Source organism: Helianthus annuus, chromosome 9 (genome assembly GCF_002127325.2).
Source record: "Helianthus annuus cultivar XRQ/B chromosome 9, HanXRQr2.0-SUNRISE, whole genome shotgun sequence".
Taxonomy (NCBI): domain Eukaryota; kingdom Viridiplantae; phylum Streptophyta; class Magnoliopsida; order Asterales; family Asteraceae; genus Helianthus; species Helianthus annuus.
Genome location: NC_035441.2, coordinates 125997664 through 126018022, shown reverse-complemented (window position 1 = coordinate 126018022; position 20359 = coordinate 125997664). Strand labels below are relative to the sequence as shown.

General features: G+C 39.3%; 1 protein-coding gene across 1 annotated transcript; it reads right to left on the bottom strand.

Moving 5' to 3' along the window:
- Positions 1–82: 82 nt before the first annotated feature.
- LOC110878577 lies at positions 83–3533 on the bottom strand. The gene is made up of 3 exons (XM_022126920.2): positions 3369–3533; positions 3145–3282; positions 83–346 (listed from the first exon to the last, which is right to left on the bottom strand). The coding sequence occupies exons 1-3, from the start codon at positions 3457–3459 to the stop codon at positions 333–335; spliced, it is 243 nt and encodes an 80-aa protein (XP_021982612.1). The 5' UTR covers positions 3460–3533; the 3' UTR covers positions 83–332.
- Between the last annotated feature and the right edge of the window lie 16826 nt (positions 3534–20359).

Genomic DNA, 20359 nt, shown 5'->3' with positions numbered 1-20359 from the left:
AGGACGCTGTTAGTCATAATAAGCATCGTCTAAAAGAAGCCAACGTCGAAACAACAGAGAATTTTTGTCAAAACCGGTCAAATTGGGGACACTGCTGTTCGTGCATCACTGGTAAAAATATAACGAAACCAATCTTGAAACAAGATGATATTTAATGAAGAACACAAAAATAATATCAGATTACAGGGATCAATTAACTCCCCTGATTGAATTTCCATAGGTATAACTCATTCTTTATTCATGTACTAAAATAAAAGGTTGGCGCAGGCACATAAGCAAAATCAAAGAGAGTTCCCGAACACCATTGATGCAAGGCCACTCCACAGTGCAATTTATTCATCATCATCTGCATTTTTGGCATTTAAAACAATTAGATCAACCAAATCAAGAATATGAGCCCAGATATGAACAAAAAGCTTCAATCATATTTAAAAAGGCGAAACAGTTTTCAAGAACATGCACAAACGTTGATTCCAACGTCCATTCTTCGAGATAATATCCTTCTAATCATTTTGAAAACTAAACAAAGTGCAAGTTGCATACATACTTGGAAAAAAAAAGCTCGATCAAAGATAGTTTCATTAAATTTTTTACTTTGGATTATAAAGGAGGGAAGATTGAGATGGTTTGGGCATGTGAAGAGGAGGCAGACGATAGAGCCAGTTAGAGTGGTTGAAACTCTCGAGGTGGAGGGGAGGAGGAGTAAAGGCAGACCCAAAATTACTTGGGATGAGCGGATTAGGCAGGATTTGCAAAGATTGCACCTCTCTTATAATATGTCCATGATAGGAGCTCGTGGAGACGTAGGATTAAGGTTAAGGATTTCTAGGAGAGGGTACAATTGTGTTTTTAGGTGTAGTGTATGGTCGTAAATATGTGGGCTGTTTGTGTTATATTTGTCTTGTTTACCATGCACTCTTTCACCACTCATGTTATATTGGTAGCTTCATACACACACACACACACACCTCATGTTCTATTTTTTTTCTTTCCTTGGTGTTTTGGAGCCGAGGGTCTCACTGGAAGCAGCCTCTCTATCCCTAGGGGTAGAGGCAAGGTGTGCCTACATCCCACCCTCCCCATACCCTACCAATAGCTTTGCTATTTGTGGGATTTTACTGGGTATGATTGATTGATTGACTTTGGATTATTAAGGTGATGAATCTTGATCGTTAAGTAAAACTTTTTCCATCGATCTTGTATCACTACTTATTATTAACCAAAATCAATTCACTTGGAGCACCATTTCGAAGTAAGTTTTACATCAATGGACTCGTATCATCGTTCTGATCAAAAGCCCTAAAAAATTTGTTTGTAATTAGGAAAAAAGCTTAACTCCGTTAAGTTTTTTTAACGGGGGACCATTGTAGGAAAAATAGGTGAAAGGTGGGACTGGTGAGGGGAATATTCTGAGGTGGGATTATTAATGGCCAATAAGGTCTAGGTGGGATTATTATAGGCCAATTCCCCTATTTAAAAAGGCGAAACAGTTTTCAAGAACATGCACAAACGTTGATTCCAACGTCCATTCTTCAAGATAATATCCTTCTCATCATTTTGAAAACTAAACAAAGTGCAAGTTGCATACATACTTGGAAGAAAAAAAGCTCGATCAAAGATAGTTTCATTGAATTTTTTACTTTGGATTATTGAGGTGATGAATCTTGATCGTTAAAGTAAAACTTTTTCCATCGATCCTGTGTTACTACTTATTATAAATATTCCTTCAGTGGTGACCTCTTCTACCATAACAATGTTCAAATGAAGTTATGGATATATCCCAACTATGTCTATGTTCAAGTACTTACATATACTTAATTTTTTTTTCTAATTTGTACTTATTTAAACAATGTCACATATACATTGTAACTTGGCTACTCATGTTTGATTTTAGTTCTACCGATGTACCATAATTTCTGAGCATTTTATTATATTTAAATACCATGGTCAACCAACTAGAGGGGGTGGGGGGATATTCCACGGTCCTCCCAACCGCCGAGGTGATCCCACCTCGCAGACCGCCACCCAGCAAGCCTGAGTCTGGGGTAAATCCGCTACCGTAGGGGCATTGGGAACGAGCAAGACTCGAACCCGCCACCTCCGGGTTAGAATGCGGGCTGGTGGCCATTGGGCTGACACCCAATGGTTCCATGGTCAACCAACTAACCTAATCATAACTTAGAAATCCGGAATCGCCAACCCACTGCCCAATAATAACTGGCTAAACTACATAATATGAGTTATTGACATCTATGGCATGATCATAACTGTAGGTGTGAGTGTGAATAAAGATATGCAATGATCATCAACAAAGTTTCACAAGATTGTTGTACATTCAGCAAAAACAACTAGCAATATCACATTATAACCTATATAAACATGTTAACTCTGTATGTAGTTTCTTTTTGTTATAAACCAAGATCAAGATTTCAAAAAACCAACAAAAGACGGTGACAAATCCATTGTTATAAACTTAGAAACTCTCTCGACACCTTTGTAGCCTTCCCCACCAACTTCCTCCTCCACACCTTCATCGACCTGTTGCTGACCCGGTGAAAACAAAATCGTTAAGACCAGCGACCACCGCATTAACGGCATTTTCATGGACATTAGAAGATTCCATACATTTGGGATAAAACATTTAAAGTACGGAGACTTTCAGATTCCAAATGTATGGAATCTTTTAAAGCCCATGATAACGCCATTAATTCGGCGATGCGTCGTCATGGTTTTGTTTTCACCGCGTCTCTAGTTTATAACAATGAACAACAACCACCATACCCGATAAATCCCGCATATAGCATAGCTATCTATCGGTAGGGTCTGGGGAGGGTGGGATGTAGGCAAACCTTACCTCTATCCATAGGGATAGAGAGGCTGCTTCTAGAGAGACCTCCCCACTCAAAACACAAAATAAAAATTATAGAAACACAGAGCTACCAGCACAATAGAAGTGATGAGAGAGTAGCATAGTAAACAAGAAACATATATAACATCATACAAGAGCATATAGGCATAAATACACGAAGGAAATCACTTGCAAAGCCCCTATGACACAACTAAGGTAGTTACTACTAGAACATTATAACAATGAAATAAAACGCAAAATAATCAATTGATATCAGAACCATCATGAAAACATACCAAAGTAACGGCGCTCGTTAGCGGCTTTGGCTTTATCGAGCATCTTATCAAGATCTTCTTGGAGTTTGGCGTCCCATTTGACGAGCTGGTTAGCGAAGACGGCACCTAAACCCATCCCCAAAACATGCTCCCAGGGATCTGTTAAAACAGCAATTGATTAATTGATTGATTTGGTTATAAAAAGGGGTTAGGGTTAGGGTTAGGGTAAAAGGAACAGGACTTACGGCGCATGTAAGGGAGTTTACGAAGAGCATTGGAGTACATCTGGGTCCCCAGTCCCAGTAGAGCTCCGATCATCGTTGCTGATGCCGGCATCTTTTCTTTCGATCCTTCCTTGATGTCTACTTTTCAGAATGTTACAACTTCACACTGCTCTCGTTGCCCTTAACTAAAAACCTAAATGGTCTGTAAGTCAACCGGGTACGGGTCGAGAAAGTAAACTCGTTTTTGATTAATCAGTTTTTTTTTACTTAAGAGTAAATTACAAGTTTTGACTGTTTACATCAAATTGCAGTCGTTGTCTTTTTGGCCAAAAGTTTACAAGCGGTGTTCTTAACTTTTCAAAATCTTGCACATTTTGTCGTTTAGGTCAAACCTGATTAGAATTCTCAGTTAAAACCTGTCATGTGCAATGCACATCAAGGTAAAATGGTAATTTCCCTCTCAACCCTTACACTTTCCCTTCTTCTTCAATGATTTAAACCAGTAAACACCCTCCACAACATCACACCTCTGAATTCCACCTCCACCCCATTTATCTCCGGCGAAGTAAACGATCTCCACAACATCACATCTCTGAATTTCAAAACCGCCTCCTTGAATCTACACTCCGACGACCTCAAATCGGCGTTTGACTGCATTCACAATCCCTATGTTGACGTCAACTTCATCGGCGTTGGTTCGTTGAAGTTCCGTAAGGCGGAGGTTCATTGCGGCGATGAATCGGAGAATGTGGTGAGGTTTGAGTATCAGGAGTTCAAATCTGACGTCACTGCTTTGTTCGTTGGTGTTCATACTGGAAATGTGACGCTTGTTAGAAAATTACTGGTATGATTATGAATTTTCGACTCTCTATTTTGTTGATGATTGTTTTGAGTCAACACAAGCTTTTTAAGTTTCTGAATCAGATCATAGCGTACTTACTTTAATATCTGCAGTAACTGCTTTTAGTTGTTTAGTTGCACTGTTTGATATGCTAAATGTGTGACCTTTGATTAGCATTGTAGAAATATAGAATCTCTAATAGTAACTGTGTATCATATAAATGTTTAATTAGATATGGCGTTAGTAATGTAGAATTTTAACAGTCAGATTAACGATTTAGAGCTCAATTGGTTGTGATGTTATGAAATCCGTGTAAGGGGATTTTGGTTTTGTTGCAGGTTTAAATCATTGAAGAAGAAGGGAAAGTGTAAAAGTTGAGAGGGAAATTACCATTATACCCTCATGTGCATTGCACATGACAGTTTTTAACTGAGATTTCTAACCAGGTTTGGCCTAAAGGACAAAACGTGCAAGATTTTGAAAGGTTAAGGACACCGCCTGTAAATTTTTTGCCAAAAGAACAGCGCATGTCATCATAATGTAAACATAAAGCACAAAACTTGTAATTTACTCTTTATTTAAAATGTGTTTGTATCATAACTAACAAAGTTTTGTTTGATTATTTTATTTCAAAAAAATAAAATATAAAAAGAAATAACATGACTTATATAGTTTATACACAACTAGTTTTTGTCCCGTCCGCGTTGCGGGACACTAAGCCGAATATTTCTCTCTTATAACATGTATGTCTATGTTTTGGTTACTTGTACATACCACTCATAAATCAAGCCAGGGGTCTCACTGGAAACAGTATCTCTATTCCTACGGGGGTAAATGTAAAGTTGTCTACATCTTACCCTCCTCAGACCCGATCACACCCCAAACGATGAAGGAAACATCGGGGCGCGGCACTGAGCGAAACAGATTGTCCAGGAGAAATCCATAAGAACTAATATTACCGATTATTTAACGTTAAGTCCCATACCAAAACATATCCAACAAAATAATTATTACAGACATATTATCTCAAAGACAATAAATTGTTCCGACAACTCAGAATTTAAATAGTGTTTGTTTCTAGACCCATCCTAGCTTGATTCCACAAAGATAGTAAGCAACCATCCTACGCATTCAAACACCTGCCACATACGTTAAAATAGCGGTCAATACACATAGTGTAAAGGTGAGCATACAAGTTTAATAGTATAATAGAGTTCGAAATCGTTTACGCATAACCAGCATGTAACATGTAGCAAAGTGAAAGCTAGTAGGTTATTGACAATGAAATATGCATAGACGTGATTGTGAGTTGTAGAATGCGCAACACATATCCCCACTGGGACACGTGAAGTAAGCCCTTAACAACCCCTGTCCACAACAGGTGCTGAGTCCAAACTATAGTACTATCGTTGCTAAGGTGTCAGGCAACAATCACTGTGTAAACATAACATACAAGCATTCATCGAATAACACGTAGCATGCATTACGGTAGAAATGTAGAATCTCTAACAGTAACTGTGTATCATATAAATGTTTAATTAGATATTGCGTTAGTAATTTAGAATTTTAACAGTCAGATTAACGATTTAGGGCTCAATTGGTTGTGATGTTATGAAATCCGTGTAAGGGGATTTTGGTTTTGTTGCAGGTTTAAATCATTGAAGAAGAAGGGAAAATGTAAGGGTTGAGAGGGAAATTACCATTTTACCCTCATGTGCATTGCACATGACAGTTTTTAACTGAGATTACTAACCAGGTTTGGCCTAAAGGACAAAACGTGCAAGATTTTGAAAGGTTAAGGACACCGCCTGTAAATTTTTTTGCCAAAAGAACAGCGCCTGTCATCATAATGTAAACATAAAGGACAAAACTTGTAATTTACTCTTTATTTAAAATGTGTTTGTATCATAACTAACAAAGTTATGTTTGATTATTTTATTTCAGAAAATAAAATACAAAAAGAAATAACATTACTTATATAGTTTATACACAACTAGTTTTTGTCCCGTCCGCGTTGCGGGACACTAAGCCGAATATTTCTCTCTTATAACATGTATGTCTGTGTTTTGGTTACTTGTACATACCACCCATAAATCAAGTCGGGGGTCTCACTGGAAACAGTATCTCTATTCTTACGGGGGTAAATGTAAAGCTGTCTACATCTTACCCTCCTCAGACCCTGTCACACCCCAACCGATGACGGAAGCATCGGGGCACGACACTGAGCGAAACAGATTGTCCAGGAGAAATCTATAACAACTAATATTACCGAATATTTAACGTTAAGTCCCATACCAAAACCTATCCAAATTCGGTCCAGATAATGGAATATACCATTCGATTTATTCTCTAACTAGGCGCCATCGTTAAGAATCCTTTCCTTCTTCAAAATGCGTTTGGTGAAACAAGCATGCTGAGCGTCACAGATAAGAGTTTCGAGATGGTGTTGGGCGTGAACCTTACGAACGCTATGCAAATAGCTTCGTCGGCTTAAAGCGTCAGCAACGACATTTGCTTTGCCTGGATGATAACGAATCTCACAGTCGTAGTCATTAAGAAGTTCAACCCATCGGCGTTGGCACATGTTCAATTCCTTTTGGCTGAGGATGTGTTGTAGGCTCTTATGGTCGGTGAAGACCGTACACTTGGTACCATAAAGGTAGTGTCGCCAGATCTTTAATGCAAAAACAACTGCACCAAGCTCGAGATCGTTGGTTGTATAGTTCTTCTCGTGGATCTTGAGCTGACGAGATGCGTAAACGATAACCTTGTCTCGTTGCATGAGAACACAACCAAGACCAAGGTTCGAGGCATCACAATAGAGTACGAAGTCATCATTTCCGTCGGGCAGAGCGAGTACAGGAGCATTGCAGAGCATATGCTTGAGAGTTCGAAAGGCAGTCTCTTGTTCAGTTCCCCAAAAAAAAAGGCTTGTCTTTACGCGTCAAAGTAGTAAGCGGGACAGCGACTTTAGAGAATCCTTCGATAAATCGGTGATAATAGCCCGCTAGTCCGAGAAAAGAACGGACTTCAGACGGGTTCTTGGGTGTAACCCAACTCTTAACGGCTTCAATCTTCACGGGATCGACGTGAATACCTTGACTATTAACGATGTGACCGAGGAATTGGACCTCCTCCAGCCAAAATTCACACTTGGAGAACTTGGCATAGAGTCGATTCCCTTGGAGTAGTTCGAGAACCAAACGTCGATGTTGCGCGTGTTCGGCTTTCGACTTCGAATAGATAAGGATGTCGTCGATGAATACGATGACGAAGCGGTTAAGAAATGGTTTGCACACACGGTTCATCAAATCCATGAAAACCGCAGGAGCATTGGTTAAACCAAAGGGCATTACGACGAATTCATAATGGCCATATCGGGTTCGGAAAGCGGTTTTCGGTATATCTTCCTCCTGAATGCGTAACTGGTGGTAACCTGAGCGTAAATCGATCTTTGAAAAACATGTAGCGCCTTGCAATTGGTCAAACAAATCATCGATTCGAGGCAGGGGATAGCGATTCTTGATTGTTAGCTTATTCAACTCCCTATAGTCGATGCACATCCGGAACGACCCATCCTTATTTTTGACGAAAAGGACTGGTGCGCCCCTAAGGAGAGGTGCTAGGGCGAATGAAGCCTTTGTCAAGTAATTCCTGGAGCTGACTCGAGAGTTCGCGCATTTCGGACAGAGCGAGGCGATAAGGAGCTCTAGCAACAAGATTTGCTCCAAGAATGAGATCAATACGAAAGTCGATATCACGACTCGGAGGTAAACCAGGTAAATCGTCAGGAAAGACAAGAGGAAAATCACGAACCACAGGCACCTTGTCTATTCCCTTAACTTCCTTTTTCTCCGCTACTACAATGTGAACCAAGAAAGCTTGGTATTCCTTGCAGAGATACCTGCTAGCCTGGACACACGACATGAGTTGGAGTTTCTTCGATACGACTTCACCGTAAACACACAATTGATCACCATTGGTGAGCGAGAAACGAATCATCTTATCGAAGCAAATAACTTCAGCATGATTTTCGCAAAGAAAATCCATGCCTACTATGATGTCAAAACTACCGAGCTGCATCGGAATAAGGTCGATAGGGAATACATGCTTGTTGAGTTCAAGCGTACAATCACGTAGAACAGAATTAACAACGAGGGTTCTTCCAGCGGCAACTTCAACATCGAACGTCGAGGGGAGATAGGCGCGCTTATGATTTAGGAGCTTTTCGAATTCCAACGATACAAAATAGTTATCTGCTCCAGTATCAAACAAACACGAAGCATATATACCATTCACAAGGAACGTACCATTAACCACATTGTTGTCTGCTTGAGCCTGACAAGCCTTGATGTTGAAAGCACATCCGTGGGCTGCTGGTTGCGGTTGCTGCTGAGGCTGCTGCTGGGGCTGCTGCTGTTGTGGCTCTTGCTTCACCACTCGATTGGGGCACATATTTGCGAAGTGGTTGGGATCAACACGCAAAGCAAGCTCTAGCGTGGATCGCGGGTGTAGGAGCCGCTTGTTGGCCTTGAGGAGCAGGAAGTAGAGCTTGTTGAGTAGGAGCTTAACCTTGAGCTGAAGTTGGAGCTTGACGCGGACCAGCACGACAGTTTGCGGTGAAGTGGTCGTACATGTTGTAGTGAACACAGTATCTGCAAGCAATCCCCACTGGATGATGATAAGTACAAGTAGGGTAAGCCGGGTGAGGACCAGTGTATGCACGCTTAGCTAGCGGTGCATGGGTGACCGAGGCCGCTACTTGGCGGTGTTGGGGTTGCGGTTGAGCTGGAACGGCTTGAAGCAGAGCGGCAGCTGTGACAGCGCAATTCTTGCTACTGTTGTTGTTGTTGTTGTTCTTTCTCTTGCGGCGGGAAGACTTTGAAGACTGCGGAGCGGCGGCGGTTTCAGTGGTGGGGGCAGCGGTGACTTGGTGAAGATTCTTGGAGGCTTTATCAAAGTAACCAGCCTTAACTCGCTTATCGTAGATCTCGGCAACGAGCAGACTGGTTTCCTCAATAGTTGTCGTCTTTGCGGCTTGAACGAAATCAGCCACGCAATCCGGTAGAGCATGGATATACTTCTTGATGGTGATTTCGGGGGTAGTAACTTTTCCTGGACAGATTATGCTCAGTTGCTTAAAGAGGGCAGTTAAATCAGCGTTGTTTCCACCCTGTTGTTTGATGTGCCAGAACTCGTCCTCCAACTTTTGAGGCTCGTGGGGAGGGCAGAACTCTTTCATCATGATGTCCTTCAACTCGTCCCACGTAAGCCCGTAAGCTGCATCATTTCCACGCTTGTTTCTTTCGGCAGTCCACCAGTCCAGAGCCCTGGACTGGAAAACGCCGGTGGCGTTAACAGTGCGGAGATTATCAGGACAGCCGCTTTGGCGCAGGGTGACTTCGATAGAATCAAACCATTGAAACATGGCAGTAGGTCCATCTTCTTCAGTGAATTCTTTAGGTCTGCATGCTTTAAACTGCTTGAAGCTAAAAATAGCTTTTGGCGAATCAGTCCTGGACTCTTCAGAGGACTTGCTAGCGTTTTCATTCAGCTCGCTAACAATTTGCGGTATGACTTTTGCCATCTGCTTTGCGACGAGTGCAGCAATGCGCTTGCCTTCATGATTACGACGGGCAGAACGGAAGTGAAATGATCCAAATGACGACATTGTCTGCAACAGACATCGCCATAGGACTCAGACACTATAAAATCGAATCTCACCTCACAACACTCTTAATACTACTAAAGCTCAGTAACACGTCTAATCACACAAATGCACAGCTACGTTGTCACATAATCCACATAAGCACATAAGCACGTAGAGCACAAAAGCACATAAGGCACATAGAACACTGCAATCATGAGGACACACTATATTTTGCACGTATTCACCTACATTTGTCTTACATATTCACCTATCATTCAAGGTCCGCGGGTTCGAGAATAGCTATTGCGATTAGCGAGTACATAGTGAGTAGTATAGCATAAGCGAGTAACATAGCAAGCAATTTGTTAACGTTTTGAGATAGGTGTGTAGTGCGAGTTGCGCGTGTTGATCTAAGCGAAAGGCGAAAAGCGAATAAATTCCAAAAATCAAAACACATAAACAGGTAAACCACATAAAACACATAAAATTTCATATAAAAACGATAAATATCAGAGTCAGCAGTTGCGGCCTCAGAGTCGAAACACATAAAACCAGCGATTGTGAGCTTGAAATCGAAAAATAGATTGTCTTAGGCTGGTAGACGTCGACTATCCAAAGTGATTCAACTATTCTCAAGGGCTACGAGTATACGTCTTGGCCTAATAGACCGTGCTCTATCACCGACATACGGTGAATGGCACACATCCTTTAGGTTATTTACGCAACTGGAGTCGTTGGAATCCATCGAGACTTTGGTGAGAGTTTTGTAAAACCAAAATAAAGAGTGGAACGAGTCATCAAGATTCGGGTTTCACCCCTAGCTTAACGACTATGTTCCTGTTTGTGTGATAGAATCACGAGATTCGAGAGATATTTACGTCGAAGTACGGATTTCACTCATGATTCAACGCAAATTCTCTTGTTTATAGAAAAATGCGGGTCGAACAAGCGATTTAATCGAGAGTTTGCGGTTTTCACACCTAGTCTCGATCTCGATCTAATCACTCGTTCATTTTTCGAAATAGTGCAGTGCGACTGCCTTAGGAAAGGCAGTGTGATAGTATAGCATAATTGCGAGGCGATCGAGTAATAGAAATAGGTTCGCGCGGAACCCCTAACGGGTTTGCACAAGGCGGTCTGCTGGTACTTAGACTATAGACTAGGTCGTTTCTAAGACATCGTCCCGGACTAGGTCGAGTCTTGCCTAATTCCCTATAGTTATGGCTCTGATACCAATCTGTCACACCCCAACCGATGACGGAAACATCGGGGCGCGACACTAAGCGAAACAGATTGTCCAGGAGAAATCCATAACAACTAATATTACCGAATATTTAACGTTAAGTCCCATACCAAAACATATCCAGCAAAATAATTATTATAGACATATTATCTCAAAGACAATAAATTGTTCCGACAACTCAGAATTTAAATAGTGTTTGTTTCTAGACCCATCCTAGCTTGATTCCACAAAGATAGCAAGCAACCATCCTAAGCATTCAAACACCTGCCACATACGTTAAAATAGCGGTCAATACACATAGTGTAAAGGTGAGCATACAAGTTTAATAGTATAATAGAGTTCGAAGTCGTTTACACATAACCAGCATGTAACATGTAGCAAAGTGAAAGCTAGTAGGTTATCGACAATGAAATATGCACATACGTGACTGCGAGTTGTAGAATGCGCAACACATATCCCCACTGGGACACGTGAAGTAAGCCCTTAACAACCCATGTCCACGACAGGTGCTGAGTCCAAACTATAGTACTATCATTGCTAAGGTGTCAGGAAACAATCATTGTGTAAACATAACATACAAGCATTCAACGAATAACACGTAGCATGCATTACGGTCAGCGTATAAATAGTGTTTGCGCTGTGTGTCGATTGTGGTTTGAATAAGTCACCACAAATACAATATAGACATGCACAAATAACACATAAATAGCACACACACGTAAAACAATATCCAGAACACATAAATCAAGTTGCGAATGCGATAAAGCGATAAACATCGATTAAACCTCGATTATTAATAGATACACCACATAATACTACTAAAGTCAATAAAATAAAAGATACGATTACAAGTCACGGTGTACAGTCCATAGTTAAGCAAGGAGTGACAGATCACAATTAGCAATCTTTTCTTTCTTTGACTTTGACTTTGACTTGTACTTTGACTTTCGTAACACGGGGTGTCACAGACCCTATCTTAGCTTTGCTATTGGTGAGATTTACTAAGTATGATGATGTTGTACATACCACTCATAACACGATCTCAAAAGAAATTATATTGAGTCAACCAATTAAAACAAAACTCTACCATACTTTTGTTAAAAAAAAAAACTAAAACGATGGAAAGATTATAATTTAAACTGGGGGTAAAATTGTAACTTTTTAGGATAAATGATCGTGTGCCAAACAGTCGCTTGGCACGGATAAAAATTACATCGAGTCAACAAATTAAAAGAAAATACTATCATAGTTTTGTCAAAAAATAAATAAATAAACTAAAACGATCGCATGGTAATTTTACACCAGGGGTAAAATGGTAATTTGACAGAGAAAAAACAAAACGATGGCAAAACTGTAAATTTGAATTGATGGCAAAATCGTAATTTGGTTGGGAGGGAAAAAACAAAACCAGTGGCAAAACTGTAAATTTAAACGGGGCAAAATCGTAATTTGACTTGAACAATGGAAAAGTGCCAGACAGCTGCCTGACACTATTCCCCTCCATGGTAAATGTATTATATACAAATATAAATATAAATGTATTACATATAAACATGTTTTTGTTGTACAGGTCGTGTTAGAATATTAATGAATAAAATACTAAATAATTAGGATGTTAAATGCTGATAGAGTCAAATCTGACGTAACTTTAACACGACTCATGTATTTACGAGTTAAATCATTTGTTATGGAATAACGTCTGGCGTTACCGAGTTTGAAAGAATGAGGTGAGGGGAAGTTCAAGGCATGAGACCATCTGAAACTGGCTCTTTCAAACAATCACAAAACAATAAATCACAAATTTGTTTTTAATTTATGTACCTTATATATTATTTTAATTGGACGGTGGATAATGAAAACTTAGCAAATCATTACACAATTCAGTGAAACTAAGTGAGTGAATGCCTCTTGCCCCCATGTGATGTGTAACTGATATGGTAGTCGCTTTATGTTATGACAGTAAAAAAAATTGTAAAATAGTAACAGATAGCCCGATCAATATCAACATTTAACACTCTAATTTGGACAAGAAGAGGTGACGATAACCTGGATTCAGCATTTTTAAGAAATTATGAATTCTCATTTCACTAAAAGTTAACTAAAATTAGTTAATTGGATTTTTATGTCTTAAAATGCAATCCCAAACTCTTGGCTTTTTAACAATTTGTATTCATTAACATTCAAATGTTTAATATATTTTAGTTGTTTTGATGAAATGATAGAAAATACAAATCTAAGAGAAAAGCAGTGTTTGCTTAACGTGGTTATATATATATATATATATATATATATATATATATATATATATATATATATATATATTTGGACAGTAGTAACAAAGTCAGATATAGTTTAGCATAAACTACGCATCCGACAAACATGGACGGCCGGCGACCGGGATTTGATTCAATGAACCAGAGGGTGAAAGGAACGGTAGGGATTACTAAGTTTTATGTGGCTAGACTTCCGGAGAGGTGTAGTTCGAAAGATTTAGAAGAGGTCCTAGGTGTTTTTGGTTCAATTGCAAGTGTTTACGTGGCGAGGAAAAGGAATAAGCAGGGTTTTCGCTTTGGTTTTGTCAGTTTCAAAGGGGTGAAGAGTGTGGCAGAAATGGAAAGGGCAATGCAGAATGTGTGGCTGGGAAGTTACAGACTTTTTATCAACACCGCTAAATATGCCATGGAAAATGAAGAAGTAAAAGACAACCGGGAAGTGAAGGGCAAGATTCAGATGCAGTCCGGCGACAAATTCATCGGTAATAAGGAGCAGGGAGTGAGTTTCAATTCATTTGTTTCTGGAAGTAAAACGTACGCCAGCTCACTGATTAGCAAAAAACAACCGATATCTATGACGAAAGAAGTATCGATGTCTGAATTTGCATATGCTTACACTGATTTACATGGGAAGGCGATTTTATGTAAGACGAAAGACTTATGGACTCTAAGAAAATTGGATATTTTGCTCAAAGAAGCAAATGCTGGTGACTCGATTATCAAGTACCTGCGGGGTTTATTTGTATTAGTTGTTTTTTATTCTTTTGCTAAGGCCGACAGTTTTAGAGCTGAGACACCAAGCTCCGGGTGGTTCTCCAATGTAGAAATTTGGAAAGGTCAAACGGCCGCGTTTGAGAGAATCGCGTGGCTGAACATACATGGAGTGCCTCTTCATCTGGCTGGTAATGAGACCTTTGATTCAGTGGGAAGATGCTTCGGAAAAATTCTTCATGCTTCGTAACGGCAACCGAAGGACAACCTGTTAACCTCGGGTAGTGTGTGTGTCTTAACTGATTCGGTGGAAAGGATTGAGGAGGTGGTTACCATCGTTGAGAAAGGAAAAAGATTCAAGGTTTGGGTCGAAGAAGAAGAGGTGACTGGATTCTGGATTCGATTGAGAATCAGGAAGCTCTGTCGGAGAAAGATGGGGTCTCGTTGTCAGATTTAAACCTTACCGGAGAAAACTTTGAGAAAACCAACAACATCCCGGTGACCGGTGAGTCGTCAGATAAGAACGAGGGTGGAGTAAACTTTATGCCTGTTGATGTGTCTTTAGATGGGACAAAAGATTCCGATGCCGGTTTTGCGCCGGTGGCCGGCAATTATACGGAAGAGGGTTGCAATAATGGAGAGGCGGCGCCACCATCGGAAGTTGGTGATGTTGAGTCGATGGCTCCGCCGGAAATCGGGAAGCCTCCTATCATGCCGGTGTGTGGCGAGACAGGTATAAATGAGAATATGTTTTTCAATGGGGCGGAGGGTTACTCCGGCTCCAGCGTCAGAGGGTTTCTGACCGGCCAATCGGGAAATGGTGAAGGTGAAAAGGCAAATGGTATTATGAGGAGGGAGTTCCAAGATGTTGCAGTAGTAAAGTGAATGGTATTTTCCAACAGGAATTTATGGGGGCAACGGATATATTTGGAAGCTTTAATAAAAGTCAAATGGTGGGGGAAATTTCAAGGATATCTCCAGTTAGTCATATGGGGAATGATGGATTAGCAAAGGTTGCTAGAAACCTTAATAATTGTCAGGAGACAAAAACGTTATCTATGGGGTATAAGGACAAAAGGGAAGGTGAATTATTACAACCTTTTAACAATTGTGAGTTTAATGTTAATCTAGAGGCTTTTGGGATTGGAAAAGGAAATAAGAAAAATAGAAAGCCCAAGTCCAAAAATAACATAAACAATATGGAGAAGGTTGATGGGCTAATTAGGCCTAGGAAGAGGTTAAGAAATAACGATCCTTTTGACTTGAATGAGATAATCGGTATTCATGAGGAGAGTACCAACACGGTAGATCTGGAAGAAGATGTAGAAAAAAATAAGGAAAAAATTACAGGTAATGTGAGAGACCAGGAAGAAACAAGCGGGTGTAGAAACGATATTATGGAGGAGGTGGTGGACGATTTAAACCTACAACCAAATGATGGGGAAGAGGAAAACATTGATTTGGAGATAAATATCACATCTGGCATGGGGAACACGTTGGGTGTCGATCTTCAGAACCATGAGTCGTTAATTATAGAAGCGATTAGGGAAGAAGGTGTTCAAAGTGGAAAAAGATGAATTTTCTTTCTATAAATATTAGAAGTTTAGGAGAGGGAAAAAAATAACAAAGCGGGGTGGATTAAAAATTTGAAACGGGAGAATAATATTGACTTCAACGCTTTTCAAGAGATTCAGTTCAGTGAGGTGTTTGGTATTGAGTTCGAGAAATTTTGGGGAGCAGGTAATTTCGAGATGGATCACATTCTGGCAGATGGCAGATCGGGAGGGGTGGTCAGTATGTGGGATCCTGGCATTCTTAAGGTACACAATTCTTTTAAACATCCAAACTTTTTATTAACTATGGGGACTTTAAAAGGAAGCAATCAAGCTATTAATATTGTGAACGTGTATCCTCCTCATAAAGTCCCTCAAAAAAGGGCTCTTTGGGATGATATGGGGGGGGGGGGGTGATGGGTTGTCACCCGGGATGGTGGGTTATTTTAGGTGATTTTAATGCGGTGCGACATTGGGTTGAAAAGAGAAATTCTATTTTCAATAAAAAATGTGCTTCAGTTTTTAATGTGTTTATTTCGGTTAATGGGCTAAGAGAATATGAGATGAAAGGTTGAAAATTTACGTACCAAAAAGATAACGATAATAAACTTAGCAAAATAGATAGAGTCCTGGTTTTTCAAGAGTTCTTTTTGAAATGGCCATTGGCTTGCCTTCGGGCGATGCCGAGAATGTTTTCGGATCATTGCCCTCTTGTTTTGACTTGCGCGGATAAAAATTTTGGGCCAAAGCCGTTTAGATTTTTCAACTCTTGGTTGGAAAGAAAGGATTTCGATGAGGTGGTGATTAAGGCGATTGCTAATTTTAACGGGGTTGGGGATCCTGACGAGGTGTTATCTCAAAAATTAAAGAAGATTAGGGAGGATTTAAGAGTCTGGAAAAAAGGTCTTGTCTAAGGAAGGGGAAAAGGAGTTGTTACTTAAGAAAGAGCTAGAATGCTTGGAAAAGGATTCGGAAGGCAGAGAGTTAACCGAAGAGGAGGAATGGACCAGAGTGGAATGCCTTAAAGATCTAAAGGAGCTCGAAGGATACAAATTGAAAGATATCAAACAAAGAGCTAGAGCTAGGTGGGATTTGGATGGAGACGAGAATACAAAATTCTTTCATGGATACATTAATAGTAGAAGAGCATACAATAATATTGTAGGATCGGTTTGAGACCCAAACGAGTCAATCAGAAGAGTTCTAATCTGTTTCAGAGGCGGAAACAAAGAAACAGATGCAGAAAACAGCTTAATTCACTTTAATTTGCCTTATATACTGATTAGAAACTGTTTACAATCGAACGACACGTCGGCAGCACTTCGGTACCGGAAACATGAACAGTTACTAATGATTTCGCTTGAGGTACTATTTATATACATGGGATTCCGCTTGAAAGTGTCAAGATGCATTTCAAGCGGAATTAACTAAATTGTGATTCCGCTTGAAACTGCATATTGTCATTTCAAGCGAAATCAACTCCTTCAAGTGAAATCACCTTTAATTCTATTTTCTCGTACAACGTGCCCTGATCTAACAATCTAGTGCAAGACTCGATACAAGACGAAGTCGATAGACGTAGTGCACCAACAAACTCCCCCTTGGATATTGACGAAGTCTTCGGTGTCGAGTCTTCACAATCTTCAGTCTTTATCAGTCTTTGGGCTTCTTTCAAATCCTCTATTCTTTAATCAGCATCAACACACTCCCTTCGATCAAAACTTCTACTTGAATGTCTTCAGACTTCCCCTTTCGATGAACTGGGATCGCAGCCTGACTTTCACAAGATCAAGATCATGCTCTAGCTCTATTCTCGGATTTAGAGTCCTTAGTTATCGGAACCTGGCTTTCTAACGCTCAGCTTCAGAAACCAGACTATTCTGCACATCCTCTACCACACAATAAATTTCACAAATTTAACAATTTAACAAAATTTATCTATCAAGACTCTCCCTCAAAATCAATCAGAAAGATTATGCAAATAAAGAATCTGATGAACCAGTTGAATACAATCCTTCAAAAACTTTTACTCATAATAAACCAACTCCCTCTCACAAAGTGATCATCATGTTTAGCACTTGGAATTTTGAAAATCAGCTCTTCAACACCAGTTGTCGAAAATCTTTTTGAATTTTTCAAAATTTATGCTAAAACACACTCAAAATCTTTTTGGAATTTTTGAATAAAACGAAATACAGTAAAGAAATATTTAAAAACAATCTTTTTGTAAGTTTTGTGTAAGAGGATCATATCAGTTTTTAGACAAATCACCAACACCGTTAAGCTTTAAACATTTTAAGTTCTAAACAATTCACTTAGATTGTCAGTATTCTGGTCCTCTTAAATTTTCACACAAAGTTCAACTGTTTCGAGATACGAGATTAATGTCTTAAGCACTTAAACTTATTCGCGTGTTCCACTACTTGAATATACTCCCGTATCCAGATCCCAATATTCAGTCTTACAGGTGGGTATACCACAAATGATATCTGTAAGGGTTAAATACGAAACCGTGAGAGCTCAGGTTAGAACTTCTGTTCAGCAGAGAGATGACGGTTCGACTTTTGGTGTGTCCCCTTTAAAGGATATTTTCTTCAACAGCACATGATTAGCATTTTTCAATGTTTCATCATTTTTTATGCTGAGGGCGACGCTATATTTCAAGCATTTTGCAGAAAGTATTATACGGGGACTAGGCCATTGCTTCCGCAAAATCAGAAGTCCCGGGATAATACCCCAGATATCACTGAGTATAAAGACCTAGTATCTCAGACAGAGGGACCTTTCAAACGAGATTTCGGGGGTTACCCATATATCCAAGAAATGTTCCCCACGAGATAATCAAGTTTGAATTTTAGGTTTATATCTCGTCACAGTCTACTAAATGTGCAAAAACCTACTGGCACATCCACAGTGAGATTGTTTATCACATTTTTGACTTTATATTTCTTTAGCATGTTGTGATAGTCCACTGATGTATTATCATTTCCTCTTTTTTCAACAAAACTCATTTTTGAATTTTATCATGTTTTTGACTTTTTCAAATTTTCAAATGTTTTTGGATTTTCTAAAATTCTTACTCCCCCTAAAATTCAGAAACATTTAAGGAAATTTGAAAACAAACTGTACAAAAAATTGACAACTGATATTAAATCACATCAAATCTCCATCCACTTGGCATAAACAATCAGAACTCCCCCTTTCAACAAACTATTTTCCCATTTAGATTTCAAAACACTTAAGTTTGTTTTAATCAAAATGGTTTTTCCGGAAAATAAGTTTAGTTGATTTTACCATTTGTAGGTTCGGGGTAAACTTATCACATTGTTCATTTTTAACCACCTGTAGGAAATCAAGTACAAGTTAATGTCCCTGATTTACCACTTGCAAGTATGCACAAACAAACCTCTGTACCACTTGTAAGACGGAATCTCTTTACGTGAATTTCTCAAGAAATGTGCCGATTCCTGCTCCTCGCTTACCAACCTGGGAGCTCCGGCAAGTCAGGTTTTTTTTAATGAAAGAAAATGTCCACCCAAGCCTGACCAGCCTTGGGTGATTCCAACTCCTCTTTAGTTGGGGTGTATGTTGCTTTCTTTGTAGCATAAAAGTCTTTTGCCCCTTTAACCTTCCCATCAATCATCTTTCCAAAATTTTTCTTCACATTTCCATTAAAAGTTTTCTCAACATCAAATTCATTCTTTTCAGAATAAAATTGATTCGAGATATCAACTTTCCCAATCTTTTGTTTAAAATTCTCGGTCCTCAATGGTGGAAAATTTTCATCATCCATTGGAGGAACTGAGTTTTCACTCTTTTTAACAACATGTGGCTCCTCTGAATTTGTGGAATCAGATTTATCGCCAGATTTTGCCTCAGATTTCTTAACAACCCACTTTTGGTTGTCAAGCTTCACACTTCTCCTGTAAAACTTTTTTGAACATTCACCAACTTCATATGTTGAGTTTTTAAACACTTTAAACCTTTCAGTTGGTGGTTCGGTGTTATCAACAATAATATCTTTCAGTTTTTCTGAGACTCCCTGTTTTGTCTTTGTTGCCAACGGACAATTCCATGCAATGTGACCAACTTCAATGCATCTAAAACAGGTTCTGGTTTCTTTTCTCTAAAAAGTTTCAGTTTTCTTCTTTTCAGCAAGAAATTCCTGATTCGATTGTCTCCAGAATGAGCTCTTCTTTTCCTCCTCAGCAGATGGACCTGAAACAAATTTTGTATTTTTAGAAATTTTCTCATTTTTATAGTTTTCTGGAGGAATAAAACCCAATCCTTTCTTTTTGAAATTACAATTATGGTTAGGTTTCTTTCGAAACTCTAAACCATAATTGTAACCCATTTTCTTGTTTATTCTTTGTTGAACTCTTGAGGTGTATTTTTTAGGTTTTTCAGAAAGATTTAAATCTTTTATTTCAGAAATATTGATTTCTGTTAATTTGAAAACCTTTTTGATCAATTTAGTTTTAACATCTCTTATTGGAAACTCTTTATCAAAATATAATTTGTCAGAATCATTCAAAGTATATGCAAATTCAAATGTTTCGTCATTCCAATTGGATTTTGACAACAAAAATTCTTTTCTATAAACCCATTTTCCCGACGATTTTGAATTCTTTTCGGACGAACTCGAACTTCCGACTGACAAACACGAACTTTCGGACTCGGACTTTGACTCTGACTCCTCGTCCTTATCCAACACCTGATCGACCATTCTTTTTATTAATTC